This window comes from Mustela putorius, unplaced genomic scaffold, assembly GCF_011764305.1.
Source record: "Mustela putorius furo isolate JIRA1106 unplaced genomic scaffold, ASM1176430v1.1 tig00000129_pilon_pilon_pilon, whole genome shotgun sequence".
NCBI lineage: Eukaryota > Metazoa > Chordata > Mammalia > Carnivora > Mustelidae > Mustela > Mustela putorius.
Genome location: NW_025421290.1, coordinates 42,502,237 through 42,519,959, shown reverse-complemented (window position 1 = coordinate 42,519,959; position 17,723 = coordinate 42,502,237). Strand labels below are relative to the sequence as shown.

Genomic DNA, 17,723 nt, shown 5'->3' with positions numbered 1-17,723 from the left:
CTTATTTTTTATTTGAAAAATTTTTTACTCTATTTATTTTTTTGAGTAGTAATCTCTGCACCCAGCATGGGGCTTAAACTCAACGACCCTGAGATCGAGAGTCCTGTGCTCTACCGCCTGAGCCAGCCAGGCCTGGCCCCCAGCCCTCCGCCCCGTTGGTTTCACTTTGGATGGATTTTCCCTTTGCACCTCACCCATCCTTTTTTTTTTTTTTTCTTCAAGATTTTATTTATTTATTTGACCCAGAGAGAGAGAGAGCGAGCGAGCGCGAGTGCTCTTGTGCATGAGTAGCGGGGAGGCAGGTAGAGGGAGAGGGAGAAGCAGACACCTTCTGAGCAGGGAGCCCGATGCAGGGCTCTATCCCAGGACCCCGAGATCATGACTTGAGCCAAAGACAGATCCTTAATTGGCTGAGCCACCCAGACGCCCCTACGCCTCACCCATCTTGTAGATGGGGAAATGAAGGCCTGGAAAGAAGATGTAGCCCCGCGCTGTAGAGCTAATAGGAGGGCCAGCTTAGATTTGCACTTGGCCTTGCTGACACTAAAGTTTATTTTCTTTACTGTTCTATTCTTTTTTTTTTTTTTAAAGATTTTATTTATTTGACAGAGATCACAAGTAGGCAGAGAGGCAGGCAGACAGAGAGGGGGAGGGAGCCTCGCCACTGAGCAGAGAGCCCATGCGGGGCTTGATCCCAGGACCCTGAGATCATGACCTGAGCTGAAGGCAGAGGCTTAAGCCACTGAGCCACCCAGGCACCCCTACTGCTCTGTTTTTTTAAAGATTTTATTTTATTCTTCAATCTTTTTCTAAAGATTTGTTGCAGGGTTCTTGAAAAGAAAGGGAGGTCTGACCGTACCCTTGGAGGGCCTGTTCCTGCCTCTGTGTGAGCATCTGGATTGGGGGGGGATGGAGCTCTGGGAGGGAAGGAGTTGTGCTTCCTGAGGAATCTGCCCCAGTCCCCTTGCCCGCACCTTGACCTGGGCGCAGCCACGCTGGTGCCTGTGCAGAGGGAGGTCCAGGGCCTGCTTCCTCACTGCGCTGGGGAGGAAGGTCCCGGCTGGAGCCGCTGGGCCTCGCACAGGCTGTCTGCAAATCGGGAAGTGCCCCTGCGGGGAGGAGGGTGCTTCCGCCCTGGGTGTGGGGGGGGCGCTGTTGGGTCCCCACTGCTCAGAGGTGCTCACTGGCCTCTGCCGGAGACCGCGGAGTCAGGGAACAGCTGCTCGACCTGGCCTGACGTACCAGCTGCTGCCTTAAGGCTCTCAGTCCATGTACGGAAACAGAGGCTCAGAGGAGGGGTCTGGAAGCATTTTCGGGGTTCCTAGAGGGTCACTGCCGGGGTGGGATTTGAACAGCCTTCTGCCTGAGTCCAGGTGTTAGGCGTTGCTTTCGGCAGACGGACCCAGAAGACGGGAGGATGGCTTTCGTTGGGTCCGTGCTGGTTTCCAGCACCTCATCCTCAGTGCCCGGGGTCATCAGCTTTTCTCCTTTTCCCTTTCAATTTCGTTTTGAAATCCCGCTTGCCCAGAGGCAGGAAACTTAGGCACTGACTCAGTTGACAGCCGCTCAGCTGGGGAGGCCGGCCGTGGTTCCGGGAGATGTCTGGGGACAACGTGTGTTTTGGTTGGTGGTGGGATTTGAACCCTGGTTTGGCCTCTTACTGGATGGGTGGCCCTGGGTGCCTTTCGGCACTGCTCTGGGCCTGAATTTCCTTCTTTTTAGGAGTTGGCCTTGTGCCTGTGCCCAGGAGGCTCTCGACAGGCAGACTTCTCCCTCCTTCCTCCGGGCCAGAAACCGTCTTCGAGGGAGAAAGGGGGCTGTCCTTCGCCCCCTCACCTGCAGTCACACCTGTAGTGTCTGCCTACAAGTGTTAGCTGAGTCAGGGTTGTCTGGTGAGGTACAGAGGTTCACCATCTTGGAGGAGGAATTCTCCAGAACCTCCGAGCTACGAGGTATCTTTGCAGATGAAGATTTAGGGTTCAGAGCGGCTGGCCTGGCAGGTTGGCGCACCCGCCGCGTGGGGGCTGGGCTGGGGTGCCACCTCCAGAGCCCACACTTGCCCCCTCCCCACCCCCCTGCCTTTGACCTCCCGGGAACCATGTGCGAGGGTGAGGCAGGCTCTGTTCTGCTCTGGGCCATCTGGGTCAGCCATCCCCAGCCACAATGGGCTGTTTTGGTCCTTGGTCCCGGACGGCTGGGGTCCCTCCACCGCCTCCCCTCCCCTGTGGTCTTCCTCCAGCCTTGCTGGCAGTGCCGAAGGCCAGCTGTTTGGATTCCGGAAGCTCTGCTGGGAAGGGTAGGGGTGTGGACAGGTCCCTCCTTCCCCGAGGCAGCCATGTGGGATGTGGGCAGTTCTGTGGGTGCCTGTGTACCAGCAGAGGACCGGGGACTCTCCTGAGAGTGAGACCTGTGCCCGGCCGGGTGCCTGCAGATCTGTCCCTGTAGCTGGAGGCCTCCCTGGCGGCTGCGCGCTCCCGTCCTCTCCCTCCTCTCTTGGTCACTAGTGACCGGATGAAGTCCGTGGTGAGCACGGTCGGTTAGACGGCTGATTCCTACAAGCCGCCGGGATGTATTGGTTCCTACAGAAACCTCAGTGCCAGCCGGGCTCAGTAACGATGAGGCTCTGTAAGTGGGATCTCCTCGGAGAGTTCTGGCTTCAGGGGCTCAGACGATGTCCCAGGACCTGGCCTCTCTTGTGCTGCCTCCCTGCCCAGGCTGTGTGGCTCCAGGTGAGACCTCACACCGACCTTTATCCCGAGCCAGGCTATGTGCTGAGTTCTGGCATGCGCTCTCGTGTGATCTAAGCCCACTCCTGTCTCCTGTTAGGGGACATGGGGGCGGAGAGGGGCTGGGGAACTTGCCAGGGTCGCACAGCTAGCAGGTGGCAGAGCTGGGATTCAGACCTGGGTACACTGGCTCCAGGGCCTCCCTCCAGCACAGGTGCAGGTCCTAAGAGACCCAGGATTAGTTCTCATTGGCCCTGATCAGTGAGCCTGAGCCGGCCCGTCGTGGGGGCCGGTGAGGATCCTTTTCCTTACTCCGCGGTCCGGGTGTGGGCAGGGCGGACCCCGCACAGGAAGTTGGGGACTGCTTGCTGAGCAGACTCTCATGGGTACTGGGCAGTCGGGGTGGGGGGCAGCGGTGCTCCCTGGTTCTGGGTTCCTGGGCCTGCTAGGGGGAGAGGGGCTGCCTTCTGCCAGCCTGAGGGGTCACACACGTCTCCTGGTCCAGGGCACTGCTCCTGAGAGGGGAACGAAGAGCACCCCCATAGGTCAGAGCCGAAGGCTGGGCCCCTGGCTCCGTCTGAAGAACGAACCCGTGGCCAGCTGGACTCAGGTAGATTCTGGGGGCCCTGGGCCCAGGGTTCTGACACTGGGTGTCCTGGAGAAAGGGCTTATGTAATTTTGCCTTGAGGGATGGATCTCGATGGGGCTTTGGGGAAAGTCTGCCAGTAGTCCAGGGTGAAGGCTGACGTCCTCTGTGCCCCGCTATGCTGTGCGGAATGTTGGTGTTGGACAGTGTTTTGGGGTGAAACAGTCCCATGTTATGTAAACTGTTACTGATGGCCTTGTCCCGTGCATGAGGAAATGTTTAAAAGGCATCTTTCCTTCCCAGGCCAGGAGCCTGGAGTATGTCGCAGTTGTGAACTCTTTGATTGAGGTTCTGGAACTAGAGGGGACCTCCTTCTGTCCTGGGGGGCGGGGGGAGCGTGGGTGCAGCGCCCTTAGCTGACATCCTGGCCCTCCTGCTCCTGATCAGGCCTGGTGTGGGAGGAAGCCCCAGGATGAGTTCCTCCTGGAAGGGGGAGGAAGTGAATGGTGACTGTCCACACCCAGACTTGCACACCTCTGGGCCCCAGTCCTGAGGGCCCCTGGCTGAAGGGCCAGGCTGGAGGCTGGGAGAAGGCTCAGGATGATGGGGTCCAGGTAGGGCTTGAGGTCTCTCCTGGCTCCTTCCTGGAACCAGTGAGGAAGTGGGGACTGTTGAGAAGCCAGGAGCTGTGCAGCCCAGAGCTGTTGTCCTGCCTGGCAGGTACCTCTGCCTGGGTGTTCCAGAGCTTTCAGAGGCCAGTGGTTCTTTTCCGTGCCCTGGCATCCTGAGGTAGAGAGATAAAGGTGGTACTGGGGGAAAGCAGTGGAAGGGAGGGCGGTCCTGGGCACTCTGTTTTGCTGTGCCCACTGTGGACAGCCAACAGTGGCTGTCCTGATATTTGCTAGCCCCCCAGAAGCCTCTTGGGACTGTGCCGGTGGCCGGAGCCCGGGTCAGGGGGCTGAGGTCTGGTTCTTCTGCTGTCTGGTCGTGGGGCATTCATCGGACTCCTTACGTGAGGGCCCCCTCAGAGCCCTGGGAAGTGAGTCTGCAACCCGCTGCCTGCGGCTCTGCTGGGGGGCCGCTGTTTGGACCCGAGCTGTCACGCTGGACAGCGGAGAACTACAGGGAAGTTCTTTGGGTCTGTCGTGGGAGGCCACAAGGAGGGGTCATTTCAGTTTATCTGCTGATAAAAACAGAGCACTTGAAACCAAGTCAAGAAGTTTGCTGACTTGTCGGCAAATGAAATTGCTGAGTTTCTCCCGGGTAGATTCGTATCTGACTTGTGAACACTAAAAAAAGCCTTTCCTTAAAGCCTGACCTACCTGATCAAAAGTGAAATCCTAGTTATGCTTCCACACATTTGACCCTGATCCCTGGAAGCCATGGTACCACGTTGTGGCCTCTTCCTGGGCGTGTGCTCAGCTGACACGCCAGTGTGTACGTGCGTGTACACATGCACACTTGCGTGTGCACACGGGTGCGGGCACACACACAGCCCTCCGCTTCCGTTTCCACACCACGATGGCCTTACCTCTGCTCTCCTACCTTCAACTTTGTTTTTCGTGTGCTGCAGTGGAGACATGCCTCTGTCCCCACGCGGCACCCGCTCTGCTGCAGGGCCCCTCAGCAGCCCATCTTTGGGGTTCTGGGCTTGCCCCCGGCGCTTGCCATTTACCGTCTTCCTTATCTTAGGCCTCTCAGGCCGCTGTAACAAACAAGCTTGAACGGCCGGCGTTTATTCCTCGTGGTTCCGGAGGCTGGCTGGCCAGTTCCCGGGGAGAGCTTTCTTCCTAGTTGATCGACAGCCGCCTTCCCCCTGTGTCTGCCTATGGAGGGGAGAGACGCAGAGAGCCCTCATCTAAGGGCACTCACCCCCTTCTAGGCTCCTCTAGCCCCCGTCCCCTCCCAAAGACCCCACTCCTGATACTATTACGTTGGGGCTTCGGGCTGCCCCATGAATTTTGGGGGGGACCCAGATGTTTCGTCCATAGTGGCTCTCCTGCTGGGGGTTGTGCAGCACCAGCTGCTGTCTGTCTAAGGCCGGGCGGGGCCTCAGGCCGGTTTGGTCCCTCTACCTCCTACCCGTCCTACGTGTGGCTCAGCATGCGCTGCCTGGGGAGGGAGGTGATGGGTGTGCTGCCACTAGCCAGCTTCTGAACCCAGCCCCCGCGCCCGGGGCATGACTGACTTTGGGCAGGTGAGGGGTCTCCCGTTCCTCATCTGTAAAATGGGAACATTATCACCCGATCGTGGGGCAGATTGGGGGAATCAGAGAGATGATGGCTGATTTGCTGCTGGTGGTTTCCAGCCCATAGCAGGCGATCTGATTGTGATTTACCCTCTTCCCCAGATATATATATATTTTTTTCCTTTTGTTGCAAGATGAATTTTAGAGACCTGAGTGTCGTTTCTTCTCTTAAAACTGGTCAAAAGAAGGGGCTACTGCTGTGATTCCTTCAACTGGAAGCACAGGTCTTGGTTGATAGCTCCTAGCTCTGTGCTCTTCCCTGCCTTCTGGCCAGCTGGGGTGGGGGGCCAGGGCCCTTGTGGGCGGCTGAGGGTCCTCTCCACAGCTTCCCCAGCTGCCTCCTGTGGTTTCCAGCAGCGTCCACCCGCCTTCCCAGCCCCACATACTTCTGGGAGGGGCCCCCGCCAGCCAGCGCTCCCTTCACGCGGAGTCCCGGCTCAAGGAAGCGATAGCTGTGTGCCGTCCCTTTCCCTGGAATTAGTTGTCCTCTGTGAAGACCATCATGAGACATGAATGAAGACATGAGCGCTGAAGACATCATGAGAACAAAATTTGAAGAGACAGATGTCTCCTCCACCCCCCCACACTATGTCTTTGCTGCTTTGTGTTTTGTGTGGAACACGGAGTAGGAATCACTGTGTCCTCAGCATCATTTTTGCATCCTGCCCACAGCACTGTAAACAGATTCCGTGTTTCTACAGTCTTCAGAATGATCTTCCTAAATGTAGTTCCTAGGAGCTTTTATTACGAAAATTTCCAACATGTACAAAAGAAGGGAAAAAGAAATTAACAGTTCCCCCATCTCAGTATTAAGTGTTAACCGTCGTGGACTTATGGCTAATCTTGCTTTTTATTTCCCACGTATTATTTGGAAGCAAACTCCAGACGTATGACTTCACATGTAAATATTTCAGCACGGCCTTTAAAACACAAATGTAGTGCCGTTATCACACCTGGAAGTAAAGTGACAGAGCACGATCCTTTCCAGTCAGGATGGACCCGTTCTTGCTGTTGGACATGCGTGTGTAATGGAGTGAGCTGTCCTCTTGTTATCAAATACTTGGATTATTCTTGCTTCCCTTGCTGGTGTAGATAATGCTGCCTTGGACATCTTTGTGAATATATATTTTTTAAAGATTGATTTATTTATTTTAGAGAGAGAGACAGATTACGAGCAAGCAGAGGGGAGAGAGAACCCCAAGCAGACTCTGTGCTAGGCACCTAGCCTGACACGGGGCTTGATCTCATCACCCTGAGATCACAGCCTGAGCCAAAAACAAGAGTCAGTCACTTAACGGACTGAGCCACACTCAGGCCCCCCCATCTTTGTGAATATCAATATCTTCCTTCCCTTTCCGATCTGTTGTGTGTAAGGGGAGTTGGATCAGTCACCCTAGAGGCACAAACCATCTGAAGGTAGTGGCTTTGAGCAGGATGCATTGGTTTGGCTCACCCTTCGGTGGGCCGGCTGTTCAGGCTGGGCTCCCTGCCGTCAGCTGCAGGTCAGTCAGCGTCTCCGCCTCTGTGGAGTGGCCTGTGACTGCCCGGGCCAGTGGGGATGACCCGGCCACGTGTGTCCTTCCTCCCGCACGCTGCCTTGCCGTGTTCTGGTCCAGGAGGCGGGGTTCCAGGACACGGTGGGCATGTCCAGGCCCCTGGAGGCCAGATCTTTTTTCCACAGCTGTTGGCCAAAGCAAGTCACAGGGCCAGCCCCAACTCAAGAAATGAAAATGAACTTCACCTCTTTTTTTCTTTTTTTTTTTTTTAAGTAATAAATGGAGGGGTGCTTGGGTGGCTCAGATGGTTAAGCGTCTGCCTTTGGTTCAGGTCATGATCTCTAGGTCCTGGGATTGAGCCCCATGTCCGGCTCCCAGCTCAGTGAGGAGTCAGTCTGCTTCTCCCTCTCACTCTGCCCCTGCTTGTACTCTCTCTGTCTCTCTTTCTTTCTCAGACAAATAAATAAATCTGTAAAAAAAGGTAACTGGAAATTCGTTGACAGAAATACAAAGCCCTTCACATAAATCACCTGTTTCTGGAGGTCAGGGTTACTTCTCCTTTCCTGGAGGTCTTTGCTGCCTTTGAGATTCAGACGAAAGCTGCAGAACGTATTCCTAGGAAAATACCCCTAACGCTGTGATATAAAGAATGCCACGGATTTTCTGAAAGTCAGGGTTCTAGGGACCTCAGAGAAAATGTTCTTGTTTGATGCTTGTGGTACAGGTTTTCGGGAAAGAATATACAAGCCTTTTCAGAACAGGGTTTCTTACCAGGTGATCCATTAAAGAGTTCTGTGGTCGCGTATGTTTGGGGACAGTGCATCTCATGAGATTGAAAGCACATTTTATCTCTGTTTATCTTGGCGGGGTACGTGTGGCCTATTTAGCATCTCAGAGAAGACTTTTTGGGAGATGCTGGCGGATACCGCTTGGTCTGCAACTTACTAGCTTTGTGACCTCTGGCAAAGAACTTAGCTCTGAGAACCTCCATGTTCTCGTCTGTGAATGTGGGACAGTGATACTAACTCCTCGTCACAGCAGTTAGCTTGCACAGTAGATGTCACCTCTTGACTGGGGCAGTGATGTCATTGCAGAGGGCACCGGCACGGAGCAGGGTCAAGAATTGGGAACATGTCTGCATGTGAGAGAGTGTGTGTGATCTGGCCCTGTGTACCTGCCAGCCTCCCCGCAGACCCCTCCTTCTTTGGTCCCTGGCAGGTGCTCAGAGTGTGCTGTGCTGGGCGTGCGGTGGGTGGAAAAGCCAGGGTCCACCTCGGGAGACCCCGGGGTGCTCATTCTTGTGTGGGCTCTGTGATGAGGGATGAATGCCCATCAGTTGTTCAGAAAACATTTCTGAGTGCCCCACTCTGCCCCCTGCTCCAGCCCCCAGCTCCAGCCAGGTGCTCCCTGGCCTGGGCCTCCAGGAATTTGGTGTCCATTTAAGGAGAGGCTCACGACCACGGATGGGGGCGGGGCGGGGCGGGGGGGGGGGGAGTTGCAGGTGTGATCGCAGTGTGTGCAGTGGTGAGTGTTGGTCCCCATTTGTAGCCTGATGTTACCTGTGTGGCTGCTTCCCTGGCTGACCTTCATTTCCTTTAGCTGGAAGAAGAGAACATCAACAACGGAGCCCCCAGATCCCAGACTGCTCTCACTGGGAGAGCCCTCAGGGCTTTCAGCGGGGAAACTAGCAGGAATCTGGCCATCACTCCCTCCTGAGCTGGTGGGTGCTGTAGCACTTCTCAATGCTTCCAGGCCCAGTTTCCTGTTGTTGGTCTGCTTCTCCGTGTTTCTACAGGGACACCTCGTGCATCCCCTGGGAGAGAGTGTGCGCACAGATGGCTGGTGGTGTCTGTGTACTGGCCCTCGTGAGAGACCTGTGGGGGCCGGAATGGACACGTCCTTGCAGCTTTAGTCTTTGAGGAGGAAAGAGGGGGGAGGGCCTGTAACAAACATGTCAGCCGGTAAGTTAAAGGGGGTAATTTTAGCATGGGTGAGTCCTCAGGGTGGTCACAGAAGGCCTTTCTAAAGGAGGCACTCAGGGCTATGGCCTGACTCGTTAGAAAGCAGGTATTTGAAAGTCTGGGGCCAGAGCCTCTCAGGTAGAGGGGAACAGCACCTGTAAAGGCCCTGGGGTGCTTTTGAGCAAGGGCTTTTGTGTGTTTGTGGAGCAGCAGGGAGGAGGGCGAGGCTGAGGGAGGGAGCAGCAGGCGCGCGGGGGGGGGGGGTGTGGGGTGTGGGGGGGGTGGGGGGGGTGGGGGGGTGGGGGGGCAGACTCTGAAGGGCCTTTTTAGGCCGAGATGTATAAAGTTCTATGTGACGGATGAGGGCAAAGGCTCCCATCAGATGACTGCAAAAACTGTGAATGCGGTGATCCTTTAAAGAGCTTTGGCAGGGCGCCTGGGTGGTTCAGTGGGTTAAAGCCTCTGCCTTCGGCTCAGGTCATGATCCCAGGGTCCTGGGATGGAGCCCCGCATCGGGTTCTCTCCTCAGCGGGGAGCCTGCTTCCTCCTCTCTCTGTCTCTGTCTGCCTCTCTGCCTACTTGTTTGTCAAATAAATAAATAAAATCTTTAAAAAAACAAAAGAGCTTTGGGCAGCACTTGCTGGCGGTGGGGTGGATGGCTGGAGCTCCGTGCTCAGGCGCACAGGCAGGTGGTAAGTGTCAGACGTGAAGTGGTGCTCCCACTGTCCGTGGTGCTGTGCCCAGTCCTCAGATGGGTGATGGCCTGTGGGTGTGACCGTGCCCGAAACCAGCAGTTGTCCTGGGCTTGCGGACACCTCTGTCCCCACAGGGCCGCCGGGCTGGGTCCCCTCCAGCTGCTGGCCAGGCAAGGGTGCCTGGGGCAGCCGTGGAGGGATGGACCTTGCTCTTGGCACCGTCCAGCTCTGTGGTTTGGGCTGGTTTACCGAGGGTCTCCGTGCCTCAGTTTCTACATCTGTGGGGTATACACGGACCTAACCTTCGCATTTGGGGTGTCAGTTGGAAGAGTGAGTGTAAAGCCCTGTGGTTCGCTGCCTCTGTGTGTGTTTGTTTATAAATATTTGAAGCAGCCCCAGTAGCTCCTTGCAAAGCTGTGGCAAGCGGTGGGCGTGGGTGGCTGGTCTTATTGTCACAGGGCAGCATCGTCGCAGGGGAGCGTCGCAGGGGAGCGTTCCTCCGGTGGTGCTGTGGGTCTGCCCTGGGGGCTCAGCTGGGTGGGTGGCAGGGGCATCACCCCCCACGGCGTTGCTAGGGGTCAGGAGGGGCTCCCTGGGCAGGGGGGTGAGGGTTTAAACTTCAGGTTGTGAGCCGGCATGTGGGAGGGTGAGACGCTATGAGGCCGGCGTCTAAACCTATACCGGTGCCCGGGGAGCAACGAAGCCAGACTGGAAGCCAGATGCGAGCCCTGAGAGTGACTGCCCCTGGGGGACATTTGGTGATGCCTGGAGCCGTTGCTGGTTGTCACAACTGGGGGAGGAATGGCACCCCGAGTCTGGAGATCAGGGTGCTCTGGTGGCCAGGACAGCCCCTAACGAGAGAGAAGGATCTAGCCCCACTGTGCAAAGAGACCCCAGCTGAGGAGCCCAGTCCTCTGTGGACAAGCACGGGGATCTGCCTGGACGTGCAGTCAGCTGAGAAAACTAAAACTTCCCAATAAATACGTGTGTGTGCGTGCAGAGATGCTTCTACAGAAATGCGGGTGCACACAAGACACGCACTTCTCTACATACACCAGAATAACCTGGACGGTTGGAAAACAAGGAGCAGCTGGGGGGGTGCAGGGCAATTAGGGGATAAGGGGCACAGCTAGAACAGGGCCCTTGCCAGCATAAATCCTTTCCTGCCTTTGCATTTGAATCATGTAACTGTACGCCAGTGCATTTACATTCCCTCAAAACTAACAAAACAACCTTTCCCTCCATCTGCAGTCTCCCTCCACCACTCAGCCTCACGGTTCTGAAAGCCTCCAGAGCAGGACAACCCAAGGTCAGTCACCCCAAAACGTCTCACTGACAACTGTAACTAGACCCTTGACTCAGATGCCCACAGAGGCAGAAAGCCAAACTCCAAAGATGTCCTGTCCCCGCCCACACCTGTCCCCACAAAGCTGGGCCTCTGGCATCTCTGACCTAGGCAGGGCTGATGTCAGAGCCCATGGGGTGACCCAGCCCAAGCTGGGCATGCTGTGGTCCTGGCCTGTGCCAACCGGGCCAGCCAAATTCCCATCCCATTACAAGCAGCCTCCAGCAGAAGGGAGCGTGTGCTCACTGGCCTGGGCCCTGCTGAGCCTCGGCACCGTCAGACTCCAGAGGGGCTGGGAGCCAGGAATCTAGGAGGAGGGCTGGAAAGGCGGGCTCACCCTGCCTCCCCTGAGCTCCCAAGCCCCAGGCACCAAGTTACCCTCTCCTCGTGCCAAGGACACCTGCCTCCCAAGACCCGCCCCCATCATGAAAAACACATCCCACAAAGCAACATCTCAGCAAGGCCTGGTGGACACCCCGCTGGCCCTTTTCTGTTTTTTTTTTTTTTTTTTTTTTTTAAGATTTATTTATTTATTTGAGAGAGAGAGAGACAGTATGCACGCAGGAGCAGAGAGAATCTCAGACTCCATGCTGAGCACGGGCCCCACACGCGGCCTGACCCTCGGACCCTGAGATCACAAGCTGAGCCAAAAGCAGGAGTGGGATGCCCAACCGACTGAGCCGCTCAGGCGCCCAGACGGAGAGAGTCTTAAACCGTGGAGCCCGACGTGGGGCTTGAGCCACGAGATCAGGACCTGAGCTGAAACCAAGAGTCGAGGCTTAACCGACTGTGCCCCCCAACCCCCGCCAGGCGCTCCCCGACCCTGCCAGCCTTTCTGGCAGTTGCTTTGTTTGGTCCTTACCATGACCCTCCTCCGCTCACCGAGCTCTCACCCTTGCACACTCCACAGCGTCTGCCTCCCACCCCGAGGACGACCGTTCACTCAAAACCAGGTCTTTGTTTCTACGGTCCACAGTCAGGCATGTCTGGACCCAGTGCCCGTCTCTCGACCCAGCAGGCAGCTAATCACCCGACTCCGTGGGGGTGGCCACACGCCACATTTACATCTGCGGAGAAGCTTCACCAAGGATGAACCTCCCGGTTCCAGAGCCCCAAGGGCAGAGCTAGGTGCCATGGGCCCCCCTGCGGAGCCCAGCCCTTGCAGCCCTCATCAGTAACCCCTCTGTAGTCCCCATGCTACCCTGGGTGGTCGTGATGGGGCCCCTTATGCCAGGGAGGCCCATTCCACATCCCGTGTGACCGCCTCCCGCCTGCCGCCGACCCGCACCTCCATCCGCAGGCCACTTCCCCCATGGGGAGGCCTGGGCCTCACCCCTCCCTCCTCCCCTCAGACCCGCACCCAGGGGGCAGCAGGTTTTCCAAGCCAGGGCGTCTCAGATGTGAATGTACAAATGCACACCCCCCTCCCCGGACCGTGCATAAGTGCAGCCTGAGCTGTGGGTCTGGGTGGGGGAGACTGCAAGGCTCCCAAGCTCCCTCCCGGCCCAGGCCACCAACCCCAGAGCACACCCTGACAAGCGAGGTTCCAGCAGGTCCTCACAGCTGGCCGCAGTCCGGTCCCTCCCCGCTGGGTCAGCCCCAGCAGCCTCCCACCCGGCAGCCCACAGCCCCGGTCCTGGCCGCTCCGGTCTGTGCTCCACACCGCTCCACATCGGCCTCCGGCCGCCCTGCCCACATGCCTGCTCCGGCTCCCACAGCCTTCCAGACAAGGCCCAGGTGCCCAGTGATGGCTAACGGGACTCTGTGCCACCCGGACTTGTCTCGGGCCTCATCCCCCATGTCGGGCTCCAGACAGACTGAATGTTTCCTGGCTCCTGGTTGCTCCTTCCGGCTCTGACCGCTGGAGGGAGGGCCCGGGGTGGGGGCACCCCAGTCATTCTACCTGAGGGGCCCAGCAGGTATCCAACCTCTGATCTCCTCATCCGTTTGATGCCAGGATGAGCACACCCAAGGATGTCGGGGTCCTCTCCTGCCTCCAGCCAGGAACAGCCCCGTGGCGGGACGAGACCACGGGGGCAGGGAGTTGGGGGAGATACAGGAAGGTAGCGGCTCTGTGGGCCGCTTGAGAATGAGACAGCGAGTCCGCAAGAAGCAGGGCGGTGTCTCTCCAAGTCTGCTCTGGAAACTCATCTGTGCCCACAGCTCTGAGGAGACATCTGTCCCCTCTGGAAACTCATCTGCCCCCCAGCCTCACACGCCACCCCCGTGGGTAAGGCAGCAGGAGGCTGTCAGCCAGACTCAGCCTCAAGGAGCAGGTTTAAATGCCACCATTTTATCCTCAAGTGCTTGCCTCGTGCTCAGTGCTATTCATGGACCTCCTGTCCCCCGCAAGCAGCCGAGTGAGGGGGCCTGCCGTCACCCCCGCTGAAGCCTACAGACTGCATTGACGTCCCAGTGGGGCAGCTGGGTTCCGAGCCAGGGGGCCAGGCTCCTGACTACGTGGCGTGGCCCCTCGCAGAGTGTACAAGTCCTGCCATGGGCCACCCTGGTCTCCAGCCTTGGGGTGCCATTCCTCCCCCAGTTGTGACAACCAGCAACGTCTCCAGGCATCACTGGATGTCTCCCGGGGGCAGTCACTCTCGGGGCTCGCGTCTGGCTTCCAGTCTGGCTTTGTTGCTTCCCGGGCATGGGCATAGGTTTGACCTGCTTTGGTCGCCACTCACCAATTCCCACACACCCGACCAGTCCCTGTGGCGGTGCACTCGTGGTCGATCAGCGTGGCTGGTTCTCTGCCTGCCAGGAAGGACGCCCAGATGGAGGAACGTGGCTCTCACGCCCTTGTTGGAGACCCTGAACCTGTCCAAACTGCTCCAAACCTCGGCTTTCTCATTTTGGAATGGGGCTGTGATAGCCCTTTCTCTTCCTGGGTGCCAGTGTGGACTGAGGACACTGTGAGTGGTGTCCTCCCGCCAACATCGCTAGCGTGGGGCTTGTCCACGAGTGCCTGGTGACAGTTGACCTCCTCCTGACTTTTCCACGACTTCAAGTCCCTCTTCCTGGCCTTGGTTCTGTTGTGTATAAAATGGGGGGACCCCTTTGCAGTGGAGGCCCCAAGTTATGAGGTCCCTCCCTACCCCCGCTGTGGCAGAGAGGAGGAATGGAGGCCAGCCGCCCAGCCAGAGCCTGTGGCTTCTTGAGCTTCTGGTCCACATGCGCGGAACTGGTCCGTACTGTAATGAGGGTTAAATGGGAGGAGGCAGCGAAGGGTCAGGGTGACATTGACGGGCAGCTCACTGCGTGCCGGGTGTCATTCACTCCTCATGTCATAAGTTACCACTGTCATGCCCAGTTACAGATGGGGAAACTGAGTCACAGAGCGCCGCCCTTGGCTCTAGGAGGCATAGAGCAGGTGAAGCTGTCCTCGTTAGGATTAACTGGATGCTCTCGGGACTTGAGTCCGAACGTCACAGACCCTGAAGGTGCAGAAAGAAAGAGGAGAGAGAAGGGCCTCCTGCTTTCCTGGGGCGGGCCCTGCGCTGGAGGCGGAGGGGCTGGGCTGGGCTCCTGGGGGGGCGGGTGCGGGTGCGGGTGCGGGAAGCCCGGGCAGCTGGGAGTGCTTCCCCGGGAGCAGGCTGGCTGGCGCTGGCGCCTTTGTTGGCTTCATTCGTTTTTGCCTGCAGGGGCCTGAATGATCTGAGCTGCCGGTAAAACACTTGTCGGGGCCGATGCTGTAATCACACTGCGAGGGACACTTGAAATTATATCCACATTTGGGAAGCTAATTTGAAAGAGCGTTTTCCTTCCTAATTATATGCAATCAGCCAGTGTTATCGGGGGTTCTTTTTTCCCTCAGCCAGGAGACCATCTGTTTTTCTCTTCCTGCCTCTCCTTCCAGCATGGAGCGGGCCACCTCCCCGGGAGAGGGACCCCCAGCCCTTGGCTGCCTGGAGGCCCCCCGTGAAAGCTTTCCGTGATGACTGATGGGGGACGAGGGAGAGGGGAGGTGAGCGTGAGGCCGGGCTGGGGCTGCAGGGTGGGTGGTGGCGCTCGCTGTCAAGTCTGAGGCACAGGTTGGTGGAGAAGGTGATGGAGTATGATGCTGTGGTTTGGACACTGTGGAAGCCAGGATTCTTACGGTGCAAGTGCCAGAAGACCCAGTTCAGATGAGTTTAAGCAAAAGGAATTTCTGGGTCCCGGTTACCAAATGGTATAAGAATAGCCCCTCCGGGCCCCAAGACATGCCTCCTGCCCCTGCCTCTCTTTCTCTCCACACTGTGATCTTTCCTCAGTTCTTCAGCTGCTCAAAACTCTTTCCTACCTCAGGACCTTTGCACACGATGCAGTTCTTGCTTCCTTGCAGGCTTTTTCTACCCTCATCACACCACTGGCTTCTTGGCCTTTAGATCTCAGCACAGACCTAGCTTCTCTGCCTCAGCCCCTTGAATGTTCTTCTCAGAGCATGTCACGTGTTGTTATATTTATTTCACTTGTTTGCATGTTCACGCTCCCCTTTATGCTCTGAGTTCCTATATGACAGGAATCCTCTCAGCTCTCTTTACTCTTGTGTCCCCCGTAGTGAAACTGTCCCAGGCACATAGTAGGTGCTCAGGAAATATGCGTGAAACAAGTGAATGAATAAAAGACGACTTTGGAGAGAAAGGTAGTTTTTGTGAAAGCAAGTCACCAGGAGGAATTTAGTTTAAGAAAACCCCTGGCAACTTAAAAAAAAAAAAAAAAAAAAGCCCCCTCTGTGTGCCCCCTGCTAACTGGATTCATTCCTCTCTGTCTTGGGTTCTTATGCTGGCGGTGAGGGTCATTCCTGGAGAGCTGTCCAGCAGAAAAGCGTCTGAGTCAGGGCAGTGACTTGGATGTCTCTTAGGGTGGGGTGTCTGCCCTTTGCCTGTACTCAGGCTTCTCCCTTCTGAGGAATCACAGCTTCCTCTTTTTTGGCATTTCCACTTCTGCCCAAGGCCCGGGCTCTTGGCTTTAGGTCGCTGCTGCTGCGACAGCCCCGTGGGGGTGTCTACGGGATTTCTTATGATGCTCGGGGCCTGTTGCCATGGCTTGCAGCTGCAGAGCCCCGGACGACGGGAGTCTGAGCAAAGAAGGAGGTGGGGGCATGTGCCTGTCCCCCCAGGCAGGCCCTGGGCCCCCTGAGGCTGGGCTGGCTTGTGTTTTTATGGTGCCTTTGATTTTCTGGACTCCAGCGACCTGGCCGGCTGTTCTCTCTTGCTGGTGGATTTGGAACCTTCTTAGGCCATGAGCCCCACCATGTCCCCCACGTACCAGTCTCCGCCCCCCGCCGGCGGTGGTGGGCATTTTGCTGCTGCGGTCACGGGCCGGTTCCCCCCGCTGAACTCTGCTTCCGGGGTCCTGATTGGAAGGTGTAGATTCCAAGTGACATTGTAGTCCCAGGAGCTGTCAGCCCTGTGGAGGAGGGAGAAACAGGTGATCTGGGACCCGGCTGGTCCCCGTTCCCTGTGGTCTTGGGACGTCAGGGCCCCTAGAAATGCCTTCTGGCTCTTTCCCCACAGGCCTCCCCCAGCCGCCCCGGGGTCAAGGGATGTCAGCGTAGGATCAGGACGGTTGGCTGGGTGGGGGGCCAAGGGGCAGCTGTGTCCAGCCCAGTTGCTCCTCCGGAAATCCCTGCAGCCTCACCCCACAGACCCACCGGACCCCCGCCCCCCGCCCCAGGCCACGGGCCGAGCCTGGTCTTTGCCGACAGGTGCGACTTTAGACAGTGGCTCCGCTGTGGCTTACTTGGTTTGAGTTTGGGGGCAGGTTTCTTTGTTTAGAGATACAGGTATAGTTTTTCCAGTTTTATTGAGATGTAACTGAAAAATAAAATTACATTGAGAGCATGAGGATGTGAAGATTCGATGTGTCTGTGATCCGTGGAGTGACTGTCTTGGTGGAGTTAGTGAACACGGCCGGTTCCCCCGTATTCGCCTGTTTCTGCTGGTGGCGGGAACAGCCCCACTCTCCGTGGACTTTGGTCACGCGACACAGCCTTGTCAGCTGTGGTCCCTGTGTTACACATTAGATCCCTGGACATGACTCATCTTGGGACTGAATGTTTGTCCCTTTCGCCAGCCCCCCCCATTTCCTCCTGCCCCTCCCCCCGGTCCCCGGTGACCACCATTTGACTCTCTGTTCCCACGAGTTGGACTTTTTTCCTGTTAGATTCCACAGGTAGGTGACACCGAGCAGGATTTGTCTTGCTCCGTCCAAGTTTGGACGAGTTTCTCTGTGAATTTCCTCACTTTAAGAAACAGGACCATCACACCCCCTAACGCGGCCTTTGAAATGACCCCCGCTCTGGCCCCTGACTCCTCCCTTGTCCTCTCTCCCTGGCTCAGGGAGAACAGGCCTGAGCGCGGCTGAGGGGGCCCAGGAGTGACTGACTGATGTTGCTGATCATTTGTTCGGGTTGTGCCGGGGCTCTGCAGTCTTCCTTAAATTTAAGGGTCCCAAGAGTGCCAGATGAAGGCTTTGCCTGTTTCTGGAGTTGGGTGTTCAGTGCATCCAGAAAGGTGGGGAGCCCCAGACTTGTACATGGGGGCCCGGCAGGCCCCTGGGGTCTTCAGCGTGCCTTGTGCTGGGCTCAGGCCGCAAATACCTCTCTTCAGGGATTGTCTGTCGCTGCTCCAAATCACTTGGCAGGGTCTGGGGGACTGGGCCGTCAGTGGAGCCGGGTGGCCTTGG

General features: G+C 57.1%; 1 protein-coding gene across 3 annotated transcripts in view; it reads left to right on the top strand.

Moving 5' to 3' along the window:
• The window catches only part of ITPK1 (inositol-tetrakisphosphate 1-kinase), a 166,569-nt gene that overhangs the window by 10,165 nt on the left and 138,681 nt on the right, over window positions 1-17,723 (top strand). The window contains exon 1 of one of the 3 annotated variants that reach the window (XM_045072982.1): window positions 1,255-1,271. The exons of the other annotated variants lie outside the window; for them this stretch is intronic. Coding sequence (XP_044928917.1) covers window positions 1,270-1,271 — 2 coding nt within the window. The 5' untranslated portion in view covers window positions 1,255-1,269. Of the gene's footprint in view, window positions 1-1,254; window positions 1,272-17,723 lie in introns of those variants that run through there. 3 annotated transcript variants of the gene reach the window in all.